The 19,243-nt window shown below is 38.1% G+C and overlaps 3 protein-coding genes across 4 annotated transcripts in view; all 3 read right to left on the reverse strand.

Annotated features, from left to right (window-relative positions):
• The window catches only part of LOC103427262 (protein DGS1, mitochondrial), a 28,943-nt gene extending 27,549 nt beyond the window's left edge, over positions 1 to 1,394 (reverse strand). Inside the window, exon 1 of the mRNA XM_029099977.2 lies at positions 957 to 1,394. Within this exon, the coding sequence (XP_028955810.1) occupies positions 957 to 1,189 (233 nt within the window). The 5' untranslated portion in view covers positions 1,190 to 1,394. The remainder of the gene's footprint in view (positions 1 to 956) is intronic.
• Positions 1,395 to 1,859: 465 nt separating this feature from the next.
• Positions 1,860 to 10,545, reverse strand: LOC103418937 (uncharacterized). Of its 2 annotated transcripts, none has more exons than XM_029099975.2 (14): positions 10,116 to 10,545; positions 9,983 to 10,023; positions 9,816 to 9,908; positions 9,642 to 9,716; positions 7,285 to 7,334; positions 4,748 to 4,837; positions 4,564 to 4,620; positions 4,048 to 4,117; positions 3,736 to 3,837; positions 3,612 to 3,664; positions 2,859 to 3,009; positions 2,664 to 2,748; positions 2,434 to 2,589; positions 1,860 to 2,300 (listed from the first exon to the last, which is right to left on the reverse strand). In XM_029099975.2, exons 1-14 carry the CDS (start codon positions 10,420 to 10,422, stop codon positions 2,113 to 2,115), a joined length of 1,518 nt encoding a protein of 505 aa, XP_028955808.2. In that variant the 5' UTR covers positions 10,423 to 10,545; the 3' UTR covers positions 1,860 to 2,112. The 2 variants fall into 2 exon arrangements, with proteins under 2 accessions (XP_028955808.2, XP_028955809.2); XM_029099976.2 differs by having other exon boundaries at positions 2,434 to 2,562; positions 10,116 to 10,541.
• Positions 10,546 to 11,071: 526 nt separating this feature from the next.
• Positions 11,072 to 16,855, reverse strand: LOC103426090 (4-diphosphocytidyl-2-C-methyl-D-erythritol kinase, chloroplastic). Its single transcript, XM_008364179.4, has 11 exons — positions 16,223 to 16,855; positions 16,023 to 16,121; positions 15,863 to 15,931; positions 15,651 to 15,755; positions 15,506 to 15,562; positions 15,220 to 15,420; positions 14,821 to 14,913; positions 14,631 to 14,730; positions 12,614 to 12,713; positions 11,873 to 11,958; positions 11,072 to 11,387 (listed from the first exon to the last, which is right to left on the reverse strand). The coding sequence occupies exons 1-11, from the start codon at positions 16,427 to 16,429 to the stop codon at positions 11,287 to 11,289; spliced, it is 1,218 nt and encodes a 405-aa protein (XP_008362401.3). The 5' UTR covers positions 16,430 to 16,855; the 3' UTR covers positions 11,072 to 11,286.
• Between the last annotated feature and the right edge of the window lie 2,388 nt (positions 16,856 to 19,243).

Consider the following 19,243-nt stretch of genomic DNA (forward strand, 5'->3'; position numbering starts at 1 on the left):
CATTCTAAAATACACCAAAATCCATTACTTTATGTAATATATTTTTAAAAATTCTTTGTTGAAAAGACCCAACCTTTTATAGGTTCCATAAAAATTTGACTATAATACGCCTAAAATCAAGCAAGTTACTTCTAACACTATTAAAATCCCAATTGAACACACTAGGCTTTTAATTAGAGCACATTAAGTGATGCAGGTACTTGTAACACTAAAATCAAGCAAGTTACTAGTGTGTCCTATTTACCCCCTCTAATACAATTCACACACAGTTATTGTGTAGCATAACAACTACAACAGAAATTGACATTGAAAAGTGATTATTTCTTCAGGTATTAGTAATTCAAAAATTCAATGACTTCCACGCGCTTCATACTCCAACCAATATCACAATTAAAACTCAACATAAAATCAAAAAGTGCAGGTTAGAAAACTAAGTTAATATTAATGGTTTTTTTTTTTTTTCTGTAATTCCATGTTTATAAAGACGATATTGTGGAATTGGGATTTAAGCCGAGCCACAAATTGACCAACCATAATTTGAAATAGTACTTCCTATTCAGGGGGAGTCAAGGTAAAGGATACTAAGATCTTAAGTATGATATGAATGGCCCACAAACCAAATGCAGCCTTATAGAATCAGGAAGAAAAAGGAAAAGTGAAGAGAACGATGTACGCCTAGATGCAGTTTCTTAGTAGGGATCCGCTCAACTGCAGGAAAAATTGATAGGGAATAGGACTATAGTATCCCATAAAGTCTGTACGGAGACCCTATCATCCCGTGTTTGTGATCATGACGAAGCAGGGGCTCGTGTGTGCGTGTACGTATACATGTATATATGTATATATGTATATATGTATATATGTACATATGTATACGTGTATATGTAAATCCGGGTTTAGGAAAATGCATCAAAGCAACCAAAAAAGAGAGTAAAGTAATGTAATAAGAGGCATACCCAGATGATTCCAGTGGATTAAAAGGCAGCGGAAGAGGAAGACATTCTCGTCGTTTCCGTGATCTGGCTTCCCCAGCCCCAGCAAGAATTGGAATTTTCCGGAGAAAATTGGAATCAGAAGCGGGGAGGAAGCGGCGGACGCGGTTCCAGAGACGGTTGGAGTAGAGCGAGATGAGGGGTTTCAGGCCCTTGGTTTCGGTTCCATCACTCGCTGGGGCTGGACTGACCTCCATTGCCTTGAGTTCAATTCAAAGCTCTGTCTCTGTGTGTGTGTGTCTCTCTCTCTATTGTAAAATTGTAAATTGTAACTGTTAAGTGCTGTTGTAATGGTCTACAGAGACGGATTGTGGGAACCGGGTTCGACCTGGGCAATGGGAATTGTGGGAGCCGGGCCGCACCACGATTTCCATTAAACGGGGCCTCTATTCAATCCACTATCGTTTTTTCCTTCTTTTGCGGGCATCATCTGTGTATCATTTTCATTCTTTTGTTTATTAACAATTAGGGTAAATTACACTTTACCACCTCAAGTTTGTGGTCGATTTTAATTTCTTATAACATGTTTAAAACATTTCAATTTCATACTATTTTATTTCAATATAATACATCAGTTACATTTTTCATCCATTAAAACAGTAATAGATGACGTGGCTGCCAAGTATGTGGTCCTACTAACTTCTCTTAATAATATTGGACCACCTCGTTTGAATAATGGGTCGCTTGGTCCTGACTATCTTAAATTATGGGTCGCTTCATCACGGATGTATAAAATTTATTTTAGAAACATATATACGTGAAAAATTAGTTTATTTTCTAATTTTAGTAATTTTTTTTCTACATGGCACGCATATTAACACAATTGGAGGTGTCATTGTCCTGCATCGTAAGCATAGTGACAAACAATTTAACAGAACACTTCATATTTAATCAAGTTCACTAGGGACTAAACATTATAAATTTTTAAGTCATGGACCAAAGTTACAATTGGTTCCTAATTCCGCGGCCACTTCTCGGATTCTTGTTGTTGTTATTGTTGTTGTGAAATAAAATTTTGAATTGAAAAGAGGGCCAAATTACAAGACATGGAACATGGAGAAGAAATGGGCTACAGGTCGACCATCTTGAAACAAACTCACTCAAAAAGTCAAGTCGCGTATTATGGGTGGCCCAACTTATAAAGAATTTCAGAGAAAATGACACATCCAGCACCTCCAACCACAAGTGAAAGAGTAAGCCTTCCTCCTGGAACCAACTGTGGCAACTTCATACCAACGGATGATGAACTTGACGAGTACCTATCGGACCAAGACATTACAGCTGGAACAATTCCGAACAGCACCAGCACTATCAAAAGCAAGAAACAAAAAGAAATTTGTTAACACTAATCGTTCGTTTTATGCATCTAACTTATCTATTCTAATGCAAAAATAATAATCTGTTAACTGCAAAAGCTACATAAGATATGGCACACGCACACCTCCATAAGTTCCAGCAAAGTCCAAGGCTTTGAAGAATATTTCTGGGTCTAGCAATGACAGCACAACCGGTGGAGCCAATGTCATTAGGTATGGCAGAGACCGGCTTTGGCCACCCGGGAGTTTCAGCACTGGGTATTCAAAACCGAAGATGAACACTGATTTTTCGAAAATTCATCAATATGTACTTTAAAGATGAATATATAGTCGTGGAGAAGAAGAAGGCACTTACAGTCGGCAAGGAAATCAGAGAGGCCCAAAACAAATCCAATGTACGACGTTGCAATAGCAAAAAGGGAGAACACCTCAACAATAGGCTGAAAAAGTAGAAAACATATAAAACAAAAGAAAGGAAACTAGAACTTCATTCTTTTAAATACCATATGTTACTTGCAAAGAAACTAAAGAATCGTTGTGATAAACGTACTCCAACAACTTCATTGGTAGCTTGCAACTGTTGTAATGGATCCATGATCTTATCTGAGCTCATGTCGACATTTGTGATGGTTCCTAGAATCACAGCATTCCAGACTAGAAATAAAACAAGTGGTATACTTGTACCTATAACAATTGCAGTCCTGCAAAATAACAACTTGATTACATACACAACATACAGTATAAACTATATATGCATGACAAAACTCTATCAGACAGCAAACTTTTATAAGCGTAATGAAAACGTGTGAGGTTCTTCAATGGAAAAGGCCATACGTTAATTATCCCGCATTGGAACATATTGCAAAGCTGTGACTGAGATTTGACTGTCATTTTCTTGATTGTCCAATGGTTTCAAGTTTCTGGTACTAATTTTTTCAGGTGCTAGGTTAGATTGGATGCTGCCACATTTAAGTACCTCTTTTCTGTTTAGGTGCTTTGATCGATGGTGGAGAGAAGGCTAAGGTCTTAATGAGTTGCAGTGTACTGAAACCTTTTTGGGCGATTTACGAGAAGCTAGGAGAGGCACCCCTTGTCTGTGGGAGACCACCCCTTATTTCTTTACATTTAGAGGGTCAATTGAGCAGCTACAATTTCTGGATTTATATGGATGGGTGGACTTTGTTCAGTTATTGTATATGTCCGGTGCCTGGATTTTTCGGGCTGAGGGTATTTGTGACTTTGACTATAACTATCCCATATTAGTAATATGTTTCCTGTAAAAAGAAAAAGTTATCACTATCACCTTACTTTTGACAGGTCTCCTTCAAGATCCGTGCAAAGAACAGGCACTACATTCTGGAAGAAGTAGATACAGAATGTTAAAGGGTTTAATTCAGTATCGAAGGACTGTAAGTTAGTGATGTCACCTGGTAAACAAACGACAGAACGATTATGGGTATACTCATGGGAACAGCTTGAAAGTTGGCCTTCAAAAGCTCATCCCATTGTAGGTATCCACCTGCAACTGCCTAAGATAAAAAGCTCAATGTTACACAAGGAAATAACACATATCCAGAACAATAGAATTGTACACAGCAATGCCTATGAGAATCGACTGATCACTTTCAGGGGAAATATTCTAATGACTAATGTGCAGAAATTTGGTGTAAAATGGGCAAGAGCAACAATCCGTAGTCTAGAGAAATTCACTTAAGTGAGGAAGAGAGAAAGAGACTTACTACAAGAGCAGCAAAAGATATGATGATTCCAGATACCAGAACCCCATTAACCGCACCAATGAAGCGTTGACTACATGTGAAGAGAAGTTTACAGTCAAATCTTAACACGTACACACAGAGAGAGAGAGAAAGAGAGAGAGAGAGAGAGAGAGACAGAGACAGAGACGGAGAGACAGAGACAGAGACGGAGAGACAGAGACGGAGAGACAGAGACAGAGACAGAGACAGAGACAGAGACAGAGAGACAGAGAGAAGTTTACAGTCAAATGTTAGCTTGATATACACAAGTATTGGTTCATTCCCTAACAATTTGAGCTTTTGGAAACATAATGATCATCATTCTCGACTACTAGAGTCTAGAAACTAACGAACGATCCATTCAAAATATATATGTACAAGCATTGCATAAATTCAATTTTCTTACTAGAGTCTAGGAAAAGAACGGTTTACTTTGATGAGCTTAGTTTACAATATTAACCAACAGGTTATAAGCATCACATTAGTGTAAAGACAAACCTTCCGAAGTAGCATATGCCTCCCAACAGAACTGAAAACATGGTTGCACTTTCCCATCTGCAACCACAATGCTGCCATCAATACCTGACAAAGGTAGAATGTGCTTCGAAAATAAAATGCGATAAAACAAGACATTTGCCCAACAGATGGGCGCATAAGCAATGCTCAAGATTTTGGTCCTTACAAGGGAATTCCGAGAAAATTTGTCAAAATTTCTGAAGAACGAGCTACATAGGCAACAAGAAGTGCGTAATGTATAAAAATGTATGACCAACTGCAGGTTAATGGAAGTTGTTATCAGAAACCGATAAAGAAAACCGCAAACAAAATTGTAGAATCTTAGGTTATTGTCATGATAGACCATGTTTATTTGAGAAGAAACAAAAGTTATTAAAAAGCAATGAAAAGTACTTAAAGAGAGTGATAAAGAATCCACCAGTAATAAAGAACAACTGATTACCAGAGAATTACAACCAAAAACAACAAAAACCAAGTTATCCTATAGCAGCCTTCCAACAGAAGAGAACGTTAAATTCCTGAACTATGAGGAATCTGAAGCCTACAGAGACGACAAAATCCTCATCCTTTCCAAAAGCTCTTCTACCACCACCCCTTAGAGTTGTCGAGAATTCTCCTTTTCTCTCCATCCAAACAACCCACAAACAACAATCCCAAAGCAGCCTCAAAACACACTAGCCTTCTTAACTCTACCAAAAGCAACAAGACTTCCACTAAACAATGAATGGCACCCTTCTGGAAATACCAACTCACTCCAGCCTCTTTGAATATTTTTTTCCTTTAAATAATAAAAACCAACAAATTTAGAGCTATTGGATGGTGGAGAAACAAAAAAAATAAATGCAAACTAGTAGACCATGCTTAAATAACTATCGGTACAGGTATTACATAAGAGCAAACTGAACCTATAGGCATGTACAAGAAGAAACGCCTTGTTTCGAAATAAACAAAAGAAGCACGATGCAGATTTTATCAGTAACCATTTTCACATTTATAAACTATAGGAGTGGTAAGAGTGTCACTCGAAAAGGTTCTTCAACAATAGGAGACATATCTAACCCTAATGTAGAAGCCATGGTCGAAAAGGGATGCGGCTGTGTTGAAGAGACAATTATTTCATCGGGCACTCCTTACCTTAAAACATTATCAAATTAGCTTACTTCTCTGTTGGTTCCCTTACGTATCTCTCTTGCAATTCAAGCCATATCCTTCTGTACGAAGCATAGGACGCATATCCTTCTCTCTGCAGCCCAAGCCATAACTTCAATTTTGAGGGGAACTTTCATTTTCCAAATCAGCAATTGGTTGAAATTTTGGATTAGTAATATCCTCACAAGACATCTGAAATATGATTTACCTGAAAAACTCTGCGGATTATAGCCTCCACACCTTTCTATCCGGTAGAGTTTGTTATCAATTTGCACCACTTTCAGTATCCCAAACAGAGAAGGTTAGTTCCTACATCTCAAAAACCCTTCAAAACCGCTAAACTGTTGTAATTTGACAAATTATAGAACCTGGCAAACTGATCTTTCAACACTAATTCCCCAACCCATAAGTCCCTACAAAACCACACCATATCTCCATTGCCACAAACTATTTTCAACTTTCTAGAAAGGCAACATGCTCTTGTGAAACGATATCCTTCCATGGACTTCAACTTGAGCCTTCACATCGTAAACTGGAACGTTGAGCCTTCACATCGTAAACTGGAATGATTTCCAGTACTATAAAATAAAGACAAACAGTAAACTGAAATGCTTTCCAGTGCAACTTTCAAATTTTTTTTTAACCTTTTCAGCCACCAGATTCATAAAATTTACCGCTCTAAACTTGCTGCCCAAGAAGAAAGACCTTCCTTTTATCTCAATGGGTGCAATTAGTTTGGCATGGGCATGGGCTTATCCATCGGTCCAAGTCTTAGAGGTCATCCCAGAGAGTCATAAAAAACATAAGGAACAAAAAATTAAATGAAAACAAGAAAATGAAAGTCATTTCTATGTTGAAATAATCAAGTATGTCTATGTCCAATGATCTATCAGTCCAAGTTGATCTTCTCCCTCCAGCTTGGACTACAGTTACCTTGGTTTCATTTGACGGTGAATCCTGTGAAGCCGGCCTTCATTCTACTTCACATGGCTTCTTCTACGACACCAGTATGCATAAAGCCGATTCCAGCTGTTGGTTCCAGTGGCAGGATCTCAATTATTTTCTTTCAAGGGCTTGCTGAAAGAGGACAGAACCTTCAACGGATGTCCACCAAAACTTTAGACCTCTCTCTATAATAATTTTTGGGAAACGTTTGGGCTCAGTTTCCTTCTACCAACATCAAATTTACAACAGCAACATAGAAAAAAACTACAATCTTATTAAACAGATGCACCTTGCCAAGAATGACTACCTATTACAACTCTTTAGATACAAAAACTGAAAACTCTAAAGACAACAACTTATCTCACAGTTAGTCCTTGGAGGAAACTTTGGATACATTACATTTGAAAGCAAGGAAGGTAACACTGACTTGAAATAAAAAGCTTAAACGAAAATTTCTAATATGCTACTTTAATTGTTCAAACAGAAACCAGAGTATTCAGGACAAAACAAAACAAAACAAAACAAAACAAAAACCCAAAGTATGCACGTTGAGATCAGCAATTTGCTATAAAAAAAAATGCTTGAAAAGTCTATCAGATATCACCCTACCAAACAATTTGAACTCCCACACTCCCCATAGTCCTCATAGCCATTGATACCTGAAATCGATCGCAGGACAAACTGTTGTGAATTTAATCTCATTCTCACAAGTAAACTGACGAAAGAAACAAAATTAAAGTGCCAAGAGGACAAAGAGCGACTAAAGAAAGCACATCAAGAATTAGAAAAATTCAGCATACGTCCTATAGTGTTGTATCAAATACATCCATAGAGAGAGTGAATATCGTACGTAATAATGCTCATGGGAAATAGTGCTTATGGTTCAGAGGTCCATTGTATAAGCTTGTGTTAAACCGAGTTAGTATGGTGAGCCTAATTAGGTCAAAAATTACTTTAGCACTTATGTATAACTGTGGTCTATCGACTCTATCCGTAAATAGCGAATGGAAAGATAGTACACATGCAACTCCCAACAAGAACAACAACGTATACAGATTCCAACTCTCAAACTAACATAAGGGCACAGTTTGTAAACTATCTCTGGTAGCACATAAATACAGGGTTTGACATCACTTTTACATAGCCTCCCTCTTGGGGAGAACCGCAACTCTCCATTCTCTCTTTATATTGCTTTTGAATAAAAAACAAAACCCTATTTCCCTTCCATCCGCTGCCACAAAAGAAACCACGCAGCCACGTTGTTCTTGAAGGAGTTCCACCTCAAAATTGTTTTTTTTTTTTTTTTTTTTTGAGAAGAAACAAACATTTTCTAAAAGAACAGAGAAATACACAGAAGTGGATAAGAAATCCACCAAGAACAAAAACAAGAAAATCCCTCAAGAGGATCTGGCTACATCAACAAAACCTAAACCTAAATCACTTTACTGCTGCTAACATATCCCACAGTAACTAAGAAAGAGAGTAATTTTTAAAATCATTTGAAACTGAAGCCCAGAGGGCTGCCCAGAATCTTACTCTTCCCCAAAGTACTTCTACCCCCACACCAGTATAATCCTCAAAAATTCTTTTGTTACGCTCCAACCAAATGTTCCAAAAAACTGCCGAGACCAGACAACCCCACAAAGCTTTAGCTTTCCTCCCAATTCCTAGGGCCTCAAAATTGGTGCTTAGAAGCTCAAAACAACCCTTTGGAATGACCCAACTAACTCTAACCTCCTAAAACAATTTCCACCACAATTGAATCGTGTAAGAACAATGGAGAAAAATGTGGTTTACACTCTCCTCCTTAGCTTTGCACAAACTGCACCAATGGGGGGAGAAGCAAATAAAAGGGCTTCTCCTTTGAATTTGGTCACAAGTGTTGAGCTTCCCATTAGCCACAAGCCAGACAAAAACTTTGACCTTCAGAGGAACTTTTGATTTCCAAATCTGTGAAGAGGGTGGAAAATGTTGCTCAATCCCATTGTTACTCAAGAAAGAGCGATAGGATTTGCACATGAACAATCCAGATACGTCCAGTTTCCACCTTCTGTTATCCGTTTTCCACCTTCAGAGATTTCTTCTATGAGTTTAATTCATTCATGTTGTGTATTACATTTATATTTTATGCAATCATGGTGTAGCTAAATTCATAGCTGGGATTTCTATGTAGCCTTGCAAAACTATTCTATGTCATTAAGTTGAAGTACTCAAACTTCCAATCTGTTTTCTTGTTTCATTCACTGATTCTATTGTTTGATTTGTTTATTAATCTTAATGTTTGATCACCATTAGGCTTGCTTATGAATTTTTTATCAAGGTTATGGTACACATCATGCTTAATCTTGGTGGACATGTGAATGAATGAAGAAACTGCTATGCACACATCCTTCCATGTGATTTCTTTGGTTCTTTGAAGTTTTCTTGTATTAATGGATTTTTAATTAGAAATCTAAGTTTAAGACCACAAATAGATTGCAGATAAGGAGTACTTGATCATAACCACACATTGTATGGATGACCATAAATAAGTAAAACAAACCCCCTAGACGCATATCAGTTAGTTGGCTATGTCTGGACTTAATATTCATGGAGTTGGTTTGTAATGGTGAAATCGAGATCCCTAGTCTCATTTTCATCGGTTCTAAATCAATCTATCATTCATATCTACACTCTCTTGTATTTTAAGTCACTTTAGTTTTCAAAACAAAACCCAAATTCAATATGCTATTTCTATTGTGTAGTTAGGGTTCACATAAAGTTAGTGATTTGTACCAGTCCATATAGATCGACACCCTTACTTGTGCCACTATAGTAACCATATATTTGCACTTGAAATGAACACAACATGAGTGTGTGACAAGTGTCTGTTTAACTATTGATGGGAAAAAGAAGAAAGAAAATCCTACTTTAGAATTGCAGACTGAGGAAAAGACAAGTGTAAAGAAAAGCAAGAAACCAAATACCAGTGATACACTGCCGGAACCCAATTCGCACATAGTGTTTACATTGACTTGGGCTATTAGCAGTCCTGTTGCAACCTGCAGTTGAAATGGAACAAATTGCGGTTAGCGACAACCAAAGTAGCCATTTGGAGAGTAAAAACCGGGGCTAAACAGAGGGCGTTTCCAAAATAATACCATGTATAACCAACAAAGGATGCATGTAAGCGCAGAAGCCAGAAATCCAGATTCTAGTGTGACTGCAGGAATTGCAAGGATGCCGGCACCCACCTAAAATTCAAATGCAATATCTGACATACATGATAGGTGATAGTACAAGTAGAAGTAGAAGAGCGAGAGAGTACCGTTGTCCCTGCGACTAGCAAAATAGCGCTGGCTAGACTTCCTGTCGATTAGGTTACCCAAATGATAATAATTAGAAATGATGATATTGGATACTAATAATAAATGACTAGTGACGGACCGACGGTGACTGACCAGGTTCTCTCTTCAATGTGGTTTGGTTGAGGTTGGAAAAGAGACGCCGCTGCAACTCAAATTCCGCCTCCGTCTCACTCTCCTTTGAGAGGCATTTGATAACTACATTTCTTCTTTCACCTCGACTTGAGTAATCGCTCCTCCTCTTGCTCCTCCTCCTCGTCTTTGTATATGATGTCGAATAACTATGTGCAAGGGGGAGTGGACGATGACCAGAATAATGCAACGACAAACTTGACGACGGCGACGACCACCACCACGGAGGACTAACAACCCAAGAAACAGAACGACAGAAAGCTGCTGCCATTGCCCTTCTGCTCTCTATAGTTTTAGCCTTCAGGTAGAGGATGAGCAACGGCCAAGAACCAACAGCCGCCAACCAAAATAATCAAGTTGTTTTTTGTAATTTCGCTTTGGCCCTCTAACTTTCTGAAAATTACAAAAGATCCCCTAGGGCCTAGTCCGATGGATTCGACATCTTGGAACATCTTTCGCTTCAATTTCTTAGCACCGTGTCGTTAGAGAAGTCAATTTTGTAACCCATGTCATTTCTACTTTTGGTTACACTAGATCTGCTAGGAGCACCTAGCTTTTTCATTGCAGTGACTCGATTGTGAAAAAGTTTCTCTCCGTTAATATTATTATATGTTCCATTAGCATAGCGGTATTCTATTCACTTGTAAACGAGAGGCATTTGGTTTAAATCTCATAGGTGACGAGTACCATACCAATTCATCCCTTCACCAAGTGTAAATATATCATTGTATATATAGGAAGCCTTTAAGAGAAGGGATTCCCATTTTCTTTATAAAAATAGGGATTAGTTGTAAAGTCCATTACACATCCAACTTTAACATTCTAAACTGTTTATTTTTCAAGATGCACCTCATAGATCATCCTTACAAAATATTAACTAAATCAGAAATATCTAAGACGTCTAATTAAGTTCAAAGAAATTGACCAACACATTGTTCTATAAACTCATTCCAAGGTTAGAGAATCCTCAATGCATGCCAAAACCTATTTCTAATGCCCAAAATCTTTGTATTATGCAAGACTCAGAATCCTCAACCTATAATATTTGCAATAAACGTTTCTTTATTTCATATTGAAGAATGAAAACCATTCAACAATATGAACCATTACAGACTTCTCTTAGTAAAGGAGTCAATCACTCAATCGACCCGGAAAATTGGGAGGATGAGCCAGAAGCACTTCTCGAAGCAGGTTCCGTATACCAGTTATTTTCTTCACGTGTCAGAAAGTTCGCCTCTGCATAAGGTAACACATCCACGCAAAAATACAATCATTTCAACAATCCTTGATATACTTCAAAAGGATATTTAAAGCCTTTAAGGTTCACTCCGTTAAGCATAGTCTAAAATTATTTCGACTAGGTGATCAAAAACGTTAGGCAACCATCCATGAATTGCTTGATTTTTTTTTTTTTCTTTTCATTTCATGGTTCCCCATGGATATCAAGCTTGGGAAGTTTTACAGCTATTACATACACAAATAGTTCAAATGACAGCATGGGCGGCAGCATGATGAATAAACAAGCTTGGGAAGTTTTATAGCTATTACATCACAATTACTACGTTTTTTATCTTCTTTTTTCCTGCTCTGCATTTCGTCACAATTAATAAACAATCTTTTGATGAATTTCTTTAACATTAAGATTGCTAGTATCATGGCACTGAAAATAATATTGATACAGTAATGCTGTAAAAATATCAGATGTAGTACATTGGACTGACCTGACAAAAATACATCCTTGTATTCATCGTCGTCATATAAAAATTGGGGAGGGTCTGGAGAACCAATCCCAACAATAGTGCTTCCACTGCATTAAGAATATTGAGGAAATGGACATAATGGAAACATAAAATGAGTTTGCACTAGAGAATATATGTTCTTCGTACAAAAGTTGACAATGTGGCATTTTTCCACAACGGCTTTCATTTTGGGCCATTTCGCGTTAAAACCCCTTTTTAGTAACACAGATGATGGGAGGAGAGATACTTATTCATACTCCGTATAGTTAAGTCTTCTCCAACACCACCATCAATAATTTTTCAACAAAAAAATAAATAATATATTCCGAGTCTCCGACCTATAATGATCACTAGGAAGTAGGAAGAGAGGAAGATCTCTTTCCAAACAATAAGAATGAGCAAAGATAGACAGAATGAAGGAAAACAAACAGAAAAGAAAAGTCATCTGATATGTGTGGCGTGCGGTCCAGTAGGTGAGCAGAACTGACCGAGAAAATTTAGTCATATTGTTGGTCTAAATTCTTGGAGGCTAATATTGAGTTCATTTGAAAAATTACGAGTAGGAAACTATTGATTTCTGTGTGAAATTAGGCAACAAATTCAAAGCCTACATGCAGATATTCAAGTAACAATACTTATTATGATCATGCAGATAATTATTTCATGAGAAAACAGTCAAAGCCATTTAATTGAATATGCAAATAAGAGCTATAATCAATGTACCTTCCAGACATAAAAACAGCGTCATATTGTCCACGGCTTGCGGCAAGTACTCGCTGCTTTAATCTTTTAAGAGATGGAAGAACATCAAATGCTGGAGGTTCTGCATATGTTTACATATAAAAAGTTTGCAAATGGAGTCATTTTTAGATAAAAGATGGTCCCGTAGCAGTCTGATACTTAATTGACCCAGCTGAGACTTGAGATCTACTTTCAGAAACAAGCTAGTTTCTCTAGTTCTGTTAAAAATTCAATCTAGGTCGAAGTTCTGTGCAATACATTTGAACAACCATCACATGCGGAAGATTGTTTAGACGATAATGATAACGATTCCAATGTGTACTAAAATAATTCCAGATGCAAAAACAGTTAAAATCCAGTCAAGCAAGATGCCCTAGGTGAACCTCTGGAGTCATATACATACGAAACCCCCCAACAGGATCAATATAACCAAGATTCACCTTTATTAATCTTTAATAGAAAGAACAAAAGAAAAACAATACCCAGAGTTTAAATTCCGCAGAGATCAGACAAGCAGTTTGTTCTACTCATTTATAAATCTAAGGCGGTTCCAAAACTCTCAAAACCAATCAAATGTTAAACTCCAAATAGACAAGACAATCACTGTGTCCTATTACAATTGAAGTGAAATTCTGTTCATAATTCCCATAAACAATCAAATTAAGCCCCAAAGTGTTCAGAGAAAAGTGTTTCCTATACAAGTGAAGTCTAAGGCTGTTCCAGATTCCCAAATACAGTCAAATCAAAGGCACATGGTGATCCACAGAGACAGAATGCTCAAATTGGAACATTTAAGAATCCCAATTGTAATTCCACATTCAGAGAGCCTAATGAAGTAACTACTGCAAAATATGCTATTAGAAATGAAAAGCAAGTAAAAGAAGTAGCAAAACAAAGGACAAAACAGGTGTTTGGGCCATAAAATAAAAATAGGGCCTGCTATGGGGCAGTCTATTGTTATTTAAACGAAGGCATGCTACACCGCCCACTAACTATGAAGCCCAACTTGGACTGGCCATCTAGGGCTCGAGATGACCACTTCCAAGCACGCCACGATCTCTTGAGAGCTCGGTTGACGAACATCCCAACCAACCTGATTACCTCCTTGAGGCTATGTTTTCTCTCCAATGCAGCCCGATACTAGTGAGACAGATGGACTTCTCTAGCATTATCCTGACTCTTATGGCTCAAATCTTGCTAGAGTTTTACAGCTTTCTTTACATTTCGAAGTCTATTTACTTTCTAGTTATGCAAGGTGGCTCATCAGTCCACAAGTTTCTTTAATGAACGTTTGTAATCTTGTCTCAATCATGAAACAGCTTTCTTTACATTTTGAAGTCTATTTAATTTCCAGTTATTGTAAAGTGGCAAATCAGTCCAAAAGTTTGTTTTATAAAAGTTTGTAATCTTGGATTCAATCATGAAATGATTACATTTAGTTTTCTGCTTTCATTGTCATCTTATTTTCATTTACTAGTAAACATATTTTCACACTGGATTCCAAGTGCTCGTTCACTAGAGGCATAAAAAAACACCTAACCGAACAAGCGTCCCACTCAGTGCACAATCGTTTTGGTTAAGAGGTTAGATCTAAGTGCAAATCTTATAAAACACTGCCTGTTGGCAGCCTCCAACAATGACATGCCTATTCTCTTTTTCACTCAAGCCATCCCGTGGCATTAAGACAGAAAGCAACACTAGGGGCACTAAGACTGAAGGTCCCTTAAGTTAGCGATGTATGACAGCACTCCACATCCTCACAACAATGGTTTTATTCTAACACTCCTAAAATGTAAATCTCCCTCGCGACTAAAGGGTACAGATCAGAAACTGGGAGATTTAACTTGCATGAATTTGAACACAAGATCTCTCTCCCACTCTAATCAAATGTTAAACTCTCTTAGTTCCTATTCGAAAAGCTTAATCTATTAGGACATGGGCTAATAATAGCTTTATAACAAACAAACAATGTATCTTACTATTCTTCATTAATACATACCTAAATCATTTATGCAAACATCTTGTGATATTCCATGCCTTGAGATTCTCTCCAGCAGTGTTAAAGGATCAGCCTTATTAGTTTTATCCAATTGGAGGCGCTGAAAAATAAAATAAAAAAGTTCTCTTAGAGAAGATGAGGAAATATATTGTAGATAATAATCCCGTCAAAAGTTTTAAATGTGCAATACCTTGTAAACTTCAGCTGTCGAACATGCCTGTTGGGGCTTTATAAGAACCATTGGAATGTCCAATGGTAAGGCTGGACTAATATTTTGAACAACCTGGACATCAAAAAGCAGAACTAAAATGTGAACTCTTACAGATTATGAACGATGATATGAAGCACAAACACTTCTCCAAGTATTTTATGGCAGTATCATATAATTTGAGGACACAATCTCATATATGGTACAAAATGCACCTCACGAAAGTCAAAATTGTTCTGTGCATGTTAGAGATAACTATTTCGTACACATTATGGGGGTGGAAAATCATTTGTAAACATATTTGCAGACCCGTCATGTGAAATTGTGTAGAATTAGATAATAAAAAACCGACCAAAAAATTATTCTGTAACACAGACATACCTCACCCCGACCAGTACAATAGGCTGCTCCTTGAGAGAAAAAGAAGGGAACATCTGAACCAATCTCACTCGACCATTCTTGGAGTTCCTTCTCAGTGGCAAGAAGACCACTAAACTGATTTGCTGCCCATAGTGCAGTTGCAGCATTGCTGCTTCCACCACCAAGCCCTGCTCCTGTTGGCACCTTCTTATCAAGATGAATCTGCCCCAAAATGTGTGGAACGTAAAGTTGATCAAATTCAAAGAAAACTCAAAATGTCCTAAATCAGCCAAGTACCAATCCTTACCCAAAAGAAATTGTTGCTACCTGTCTTCTTCCTGTAGAGATTAAGGGCCTTAATAATCTGCAGAAACAAAGTTCCCAATCACAATGTGCCAGCCAAGATTAATAACAAGTTGCAGGCAAAACGAAGATAAGAGTCGGTGGCTTACCAAATTTCTATCATCAAGGGGCACCCCAGACACATTGGTCGAAAGACGATCCTTAGTTTTTGAGGGTGACAAAGAGAACTTAATTACATCTCCAAGACTTATTACCTAGTTGCAGAAAAATAATCAAAATTCCAAGACACATTTGGGGAGTAAGAGATCTTTTGTATATGTTTGAGGCCAAAATATAAAAACGATGAGCGAAGTGAACTGACATGAAAGAGAGATGCCAAATCATGAAACCCATCTTCCCTTTTGCCAGTTATTCTCAAGAAAACATTTATCTGCAACAAATTCAAGTTATATTCCAACAAAAAATAAATAATCAAACAAATTGGAAAACCCAATTGCCATAAGAGATAATGCAGTTACTACCTTGCAAGGGGAGAAAAGGGTGAGCCTTGAAACCGGAGCGGCCTTCTCGTCAACCTCATCTGCCAACTTGTTTATCCTTTCATCAGGATCATACACTATCTAGTAGCAACCAAACCAAACCAAACAATTAACAAACAAGTTCAAAACATATAAAATTTAAACCATAATTATTGAGGACTTTAGATTGAAGGACAACCAACCTCTACTTGTTTTCTGGCAAATTTGGGGGTCCTTTGATTTCCAGACTTTGAGTGAGAAAAAGAGCACCTATGCGACTGTGACCTGAGCCAAGAGAGCCTGAGGCTGCTGCTACTGCCGCTATTTCCGACGAAATTGGGGGAATTTATGAGGAAGGTAGGAGGAGGGTTCTGGCAGAGCAAACGAGAGGAAGCAATGGCCATGGTCATATTTCAAGAGCAAAGGGCCTCAAACTTGAAGCTTTCAGTGTCCGGGCTTTCCTGTACCCACTACTTACCAAGGGAACGAAAAGGAATCAATTTCAGCACAGATTTTGCTACCCCTCCTTGTCCTGTCTGAAATGTCTAAGAAATAACTACTATGCATACGGGGTTTAGCAATTTTAGTAAAATAAATAAATAGTATTTTTAAGGTGCACAGCACTTGGACTTGGTGCAATGCAATATTCTAACTATAATAATTAAGTATCAAATTTGTTAAATTCGTCATTAACGAAAAAAAATCAAACTGTACTGTTGTTCGTTGTTGTTGATATGCATCTAGATTAGTTGATGAACCTATATCACATAGACGCAGTTTGATAAATTTGAACATTAGGAATAAAAATATGAAACTTACTTCAAACCCCATCACTTTTACATAAAATACAAAAACAACAAATAAAAAGCCCTTTTGTGCATCAGCCAACCTCTATAAGTGTCTGTTTCTTCTTTCTAAAACTTTAGTTGTCATCTAGCAACTATGGAGCACGGTGTTAAGTTAGTGGGAGCAACTTTGGTCCAAAAACCACTCAATAAATGGGGAGTTAGAAACATTCTCCGTTCCTCATGGAAGGAGATGGGGGATATTGAAATTAAGTGGACCAAGGAAAATACCTTTCTGATTACTGTCCCAGATGAAACTGTATCAGCTAAAATTATGGAGTATGTGTCTTGGGCAGTCATGAAACAGAATTTCTCTGTCAAACAATGACCCTATGAACTCGCTTTAGAGGAAGTTAATATGGAGATCGTTTCTTTTTGGGTTCAAATCAGAGGTGTTCCTCCATATATGGTTACTTTAGAAAATGTAAAAGAGATTAGCATCACAAATTGGAGAATTTGAAGACTTTAAGGATCCAGCAAAGGCAAGAGGTTTTCTGCGTGTTAGAATGGCAGTAAATATTTTACAACCCTTAGTTACAGGGTGTTGGCTCCCAAGGGATAATAATCATGAGACCTAGGTCGAATTCAGATATGAGAGATTACAGGATTTTTGTTATCGTTGTGAAAGAATTGGACACTCTAATACGGGGTGTGCTTTTGAATTTGCAAGGGAGTATGGCAGGCTATAGGGACTAGACAAGAGCGGCGCCTGTCGGAGACTTTATTGATTCTCCAAGAACGCTAGTTATTATGGGGGAAAGACGATTGCTCGGGGCGTCCAAAAGGGGATCGCGAATTACAAATCAATGTAGTAGATTGACTTTGCCCAACCTATTCAGGCCAATGTAGAAACCAGGGAAAATTCTCCCCTTGTGGAATTGCCGCAACATCAGGGTAGAAATTCGAGTAGATGGCATCGAGTACAGCGCAAGCGGCGGAGTCTAGTCCATTGGAGGTACTAGAAGAATCGGAGCAGACGAAGCACTATGGAATAGAGGCAGGACTTGATCTTGTGTAGTCATATGGGGAGGACCAACATAAGAGGTTAGGTATAATCGAGGCAATTCCGGAAGTAAGTAGCAATTCGATAGCAGCAGAAACTGCTATGGCCTACACGGGAAAGCAATGCATTCCAAGTACTAGAGGTGTTCTTTCTAGTATGGAACAAGCAGAGCAGCCATTTGCAGGGAATACACCAGTGAATGGTAGGAGCAGCTCGAAGAGGGAATTGGTTTGGAATACTAAAGAACCAGTTCACTCCCCACAGGAAAAAAAAAAACTAAAACTCAACCACCTGGTGATGTAGTTCGGGAACGGAAACAGAAGGCTGCTGAAAGATTCTGAAGCATGAATGTGGGAATACTTGGAGGCAGCCTCTATGAGCAAAAGAGATGCTCTATTGGCAAGGAAGGCTAGAAGGCAGATAGCTAAAGAAGGCAGAGAACATAGTGGCGGTGGCGGTTAACCCTTGACAGCCGCACGGTCACCATGAATTATCTATTTTGGAATTGTCATGGTCTTGGGTCAGACCCGCTAGTTCGTGCCCTATATGGGCATATAAAGAAAATCAGACCCTCTATGATTTTTCTTTCGGAAACTAAAATGAAAAATCATAGAATTGATGATGTTGAAAAAAGAATAGGTTATGCAAATGGTTTTAACGTGGATCCAGTGGGAAGAGCAGGGGGTCTTAGTCTTTGGTGGGATGATTTACTAATGGTGGAAGTTTTGGAAGCTTTTCAAAATTTTATCAATGCTAAATGTACTGTAGGGGATGGTCAAGGTGTCTTTCGATTTACGAGATTCTATGGCACTTCTTATTAGGCTGCCAAGGCCGAATTTTGGCGATCCATGCTTCAGAAATTTGGACTAGATACCATTCCATGGATTTGCAGGGGAGACTTTAATGAATACATGTGGAATCATGAAAAAATAAGCAGTGCAAAAGTTAGATCTAATCGACCAAGATATTTAGAGGATTTTATGTGTCAGACGAAACTGATGGATCTGGAGTTCAATGGTCTCCAATTCACATGGCGAGGAACAAGAAACGATCAGTTGGTAGAGAAGCTCGATTAGATAGAGTTCTTGTAAATGATGGGTGGCAAGAGTTCTAGCCTAATTCGATGGTTATCCATGGCACATCAATTGGGTCTAATCATCATCCCATATTCTTACAAACCAATCTGAGCGTGGTGAAGGGGACTTCCTTGTTCAGGTTTATGGCATTCTGGGCACAAGAACCAAGCTGCAGAGAAGTTGTGAATCAAGCATGGGCCATTCCCAATGGCGATAATATAATGGAGCAGTGGATTTCAAAAATAAACCATTGCCGTCATAACTTACAAAAATGGAGTAAAGCAACGTTCAAACAGGGCC

Source organism: Malus domestica, chromosome 03 (assembly GCF_042453785.1).
Source record: "Malus domestica chromosome 03, GDT2T_hap1".
In the NCBI taxonomy this organism is placed as follows: Eukaryota; Viridiplantae; Streptophyta; class Magnoliopsida; order Rosales; family Rosaceae; genus Malus; species Malus domestica.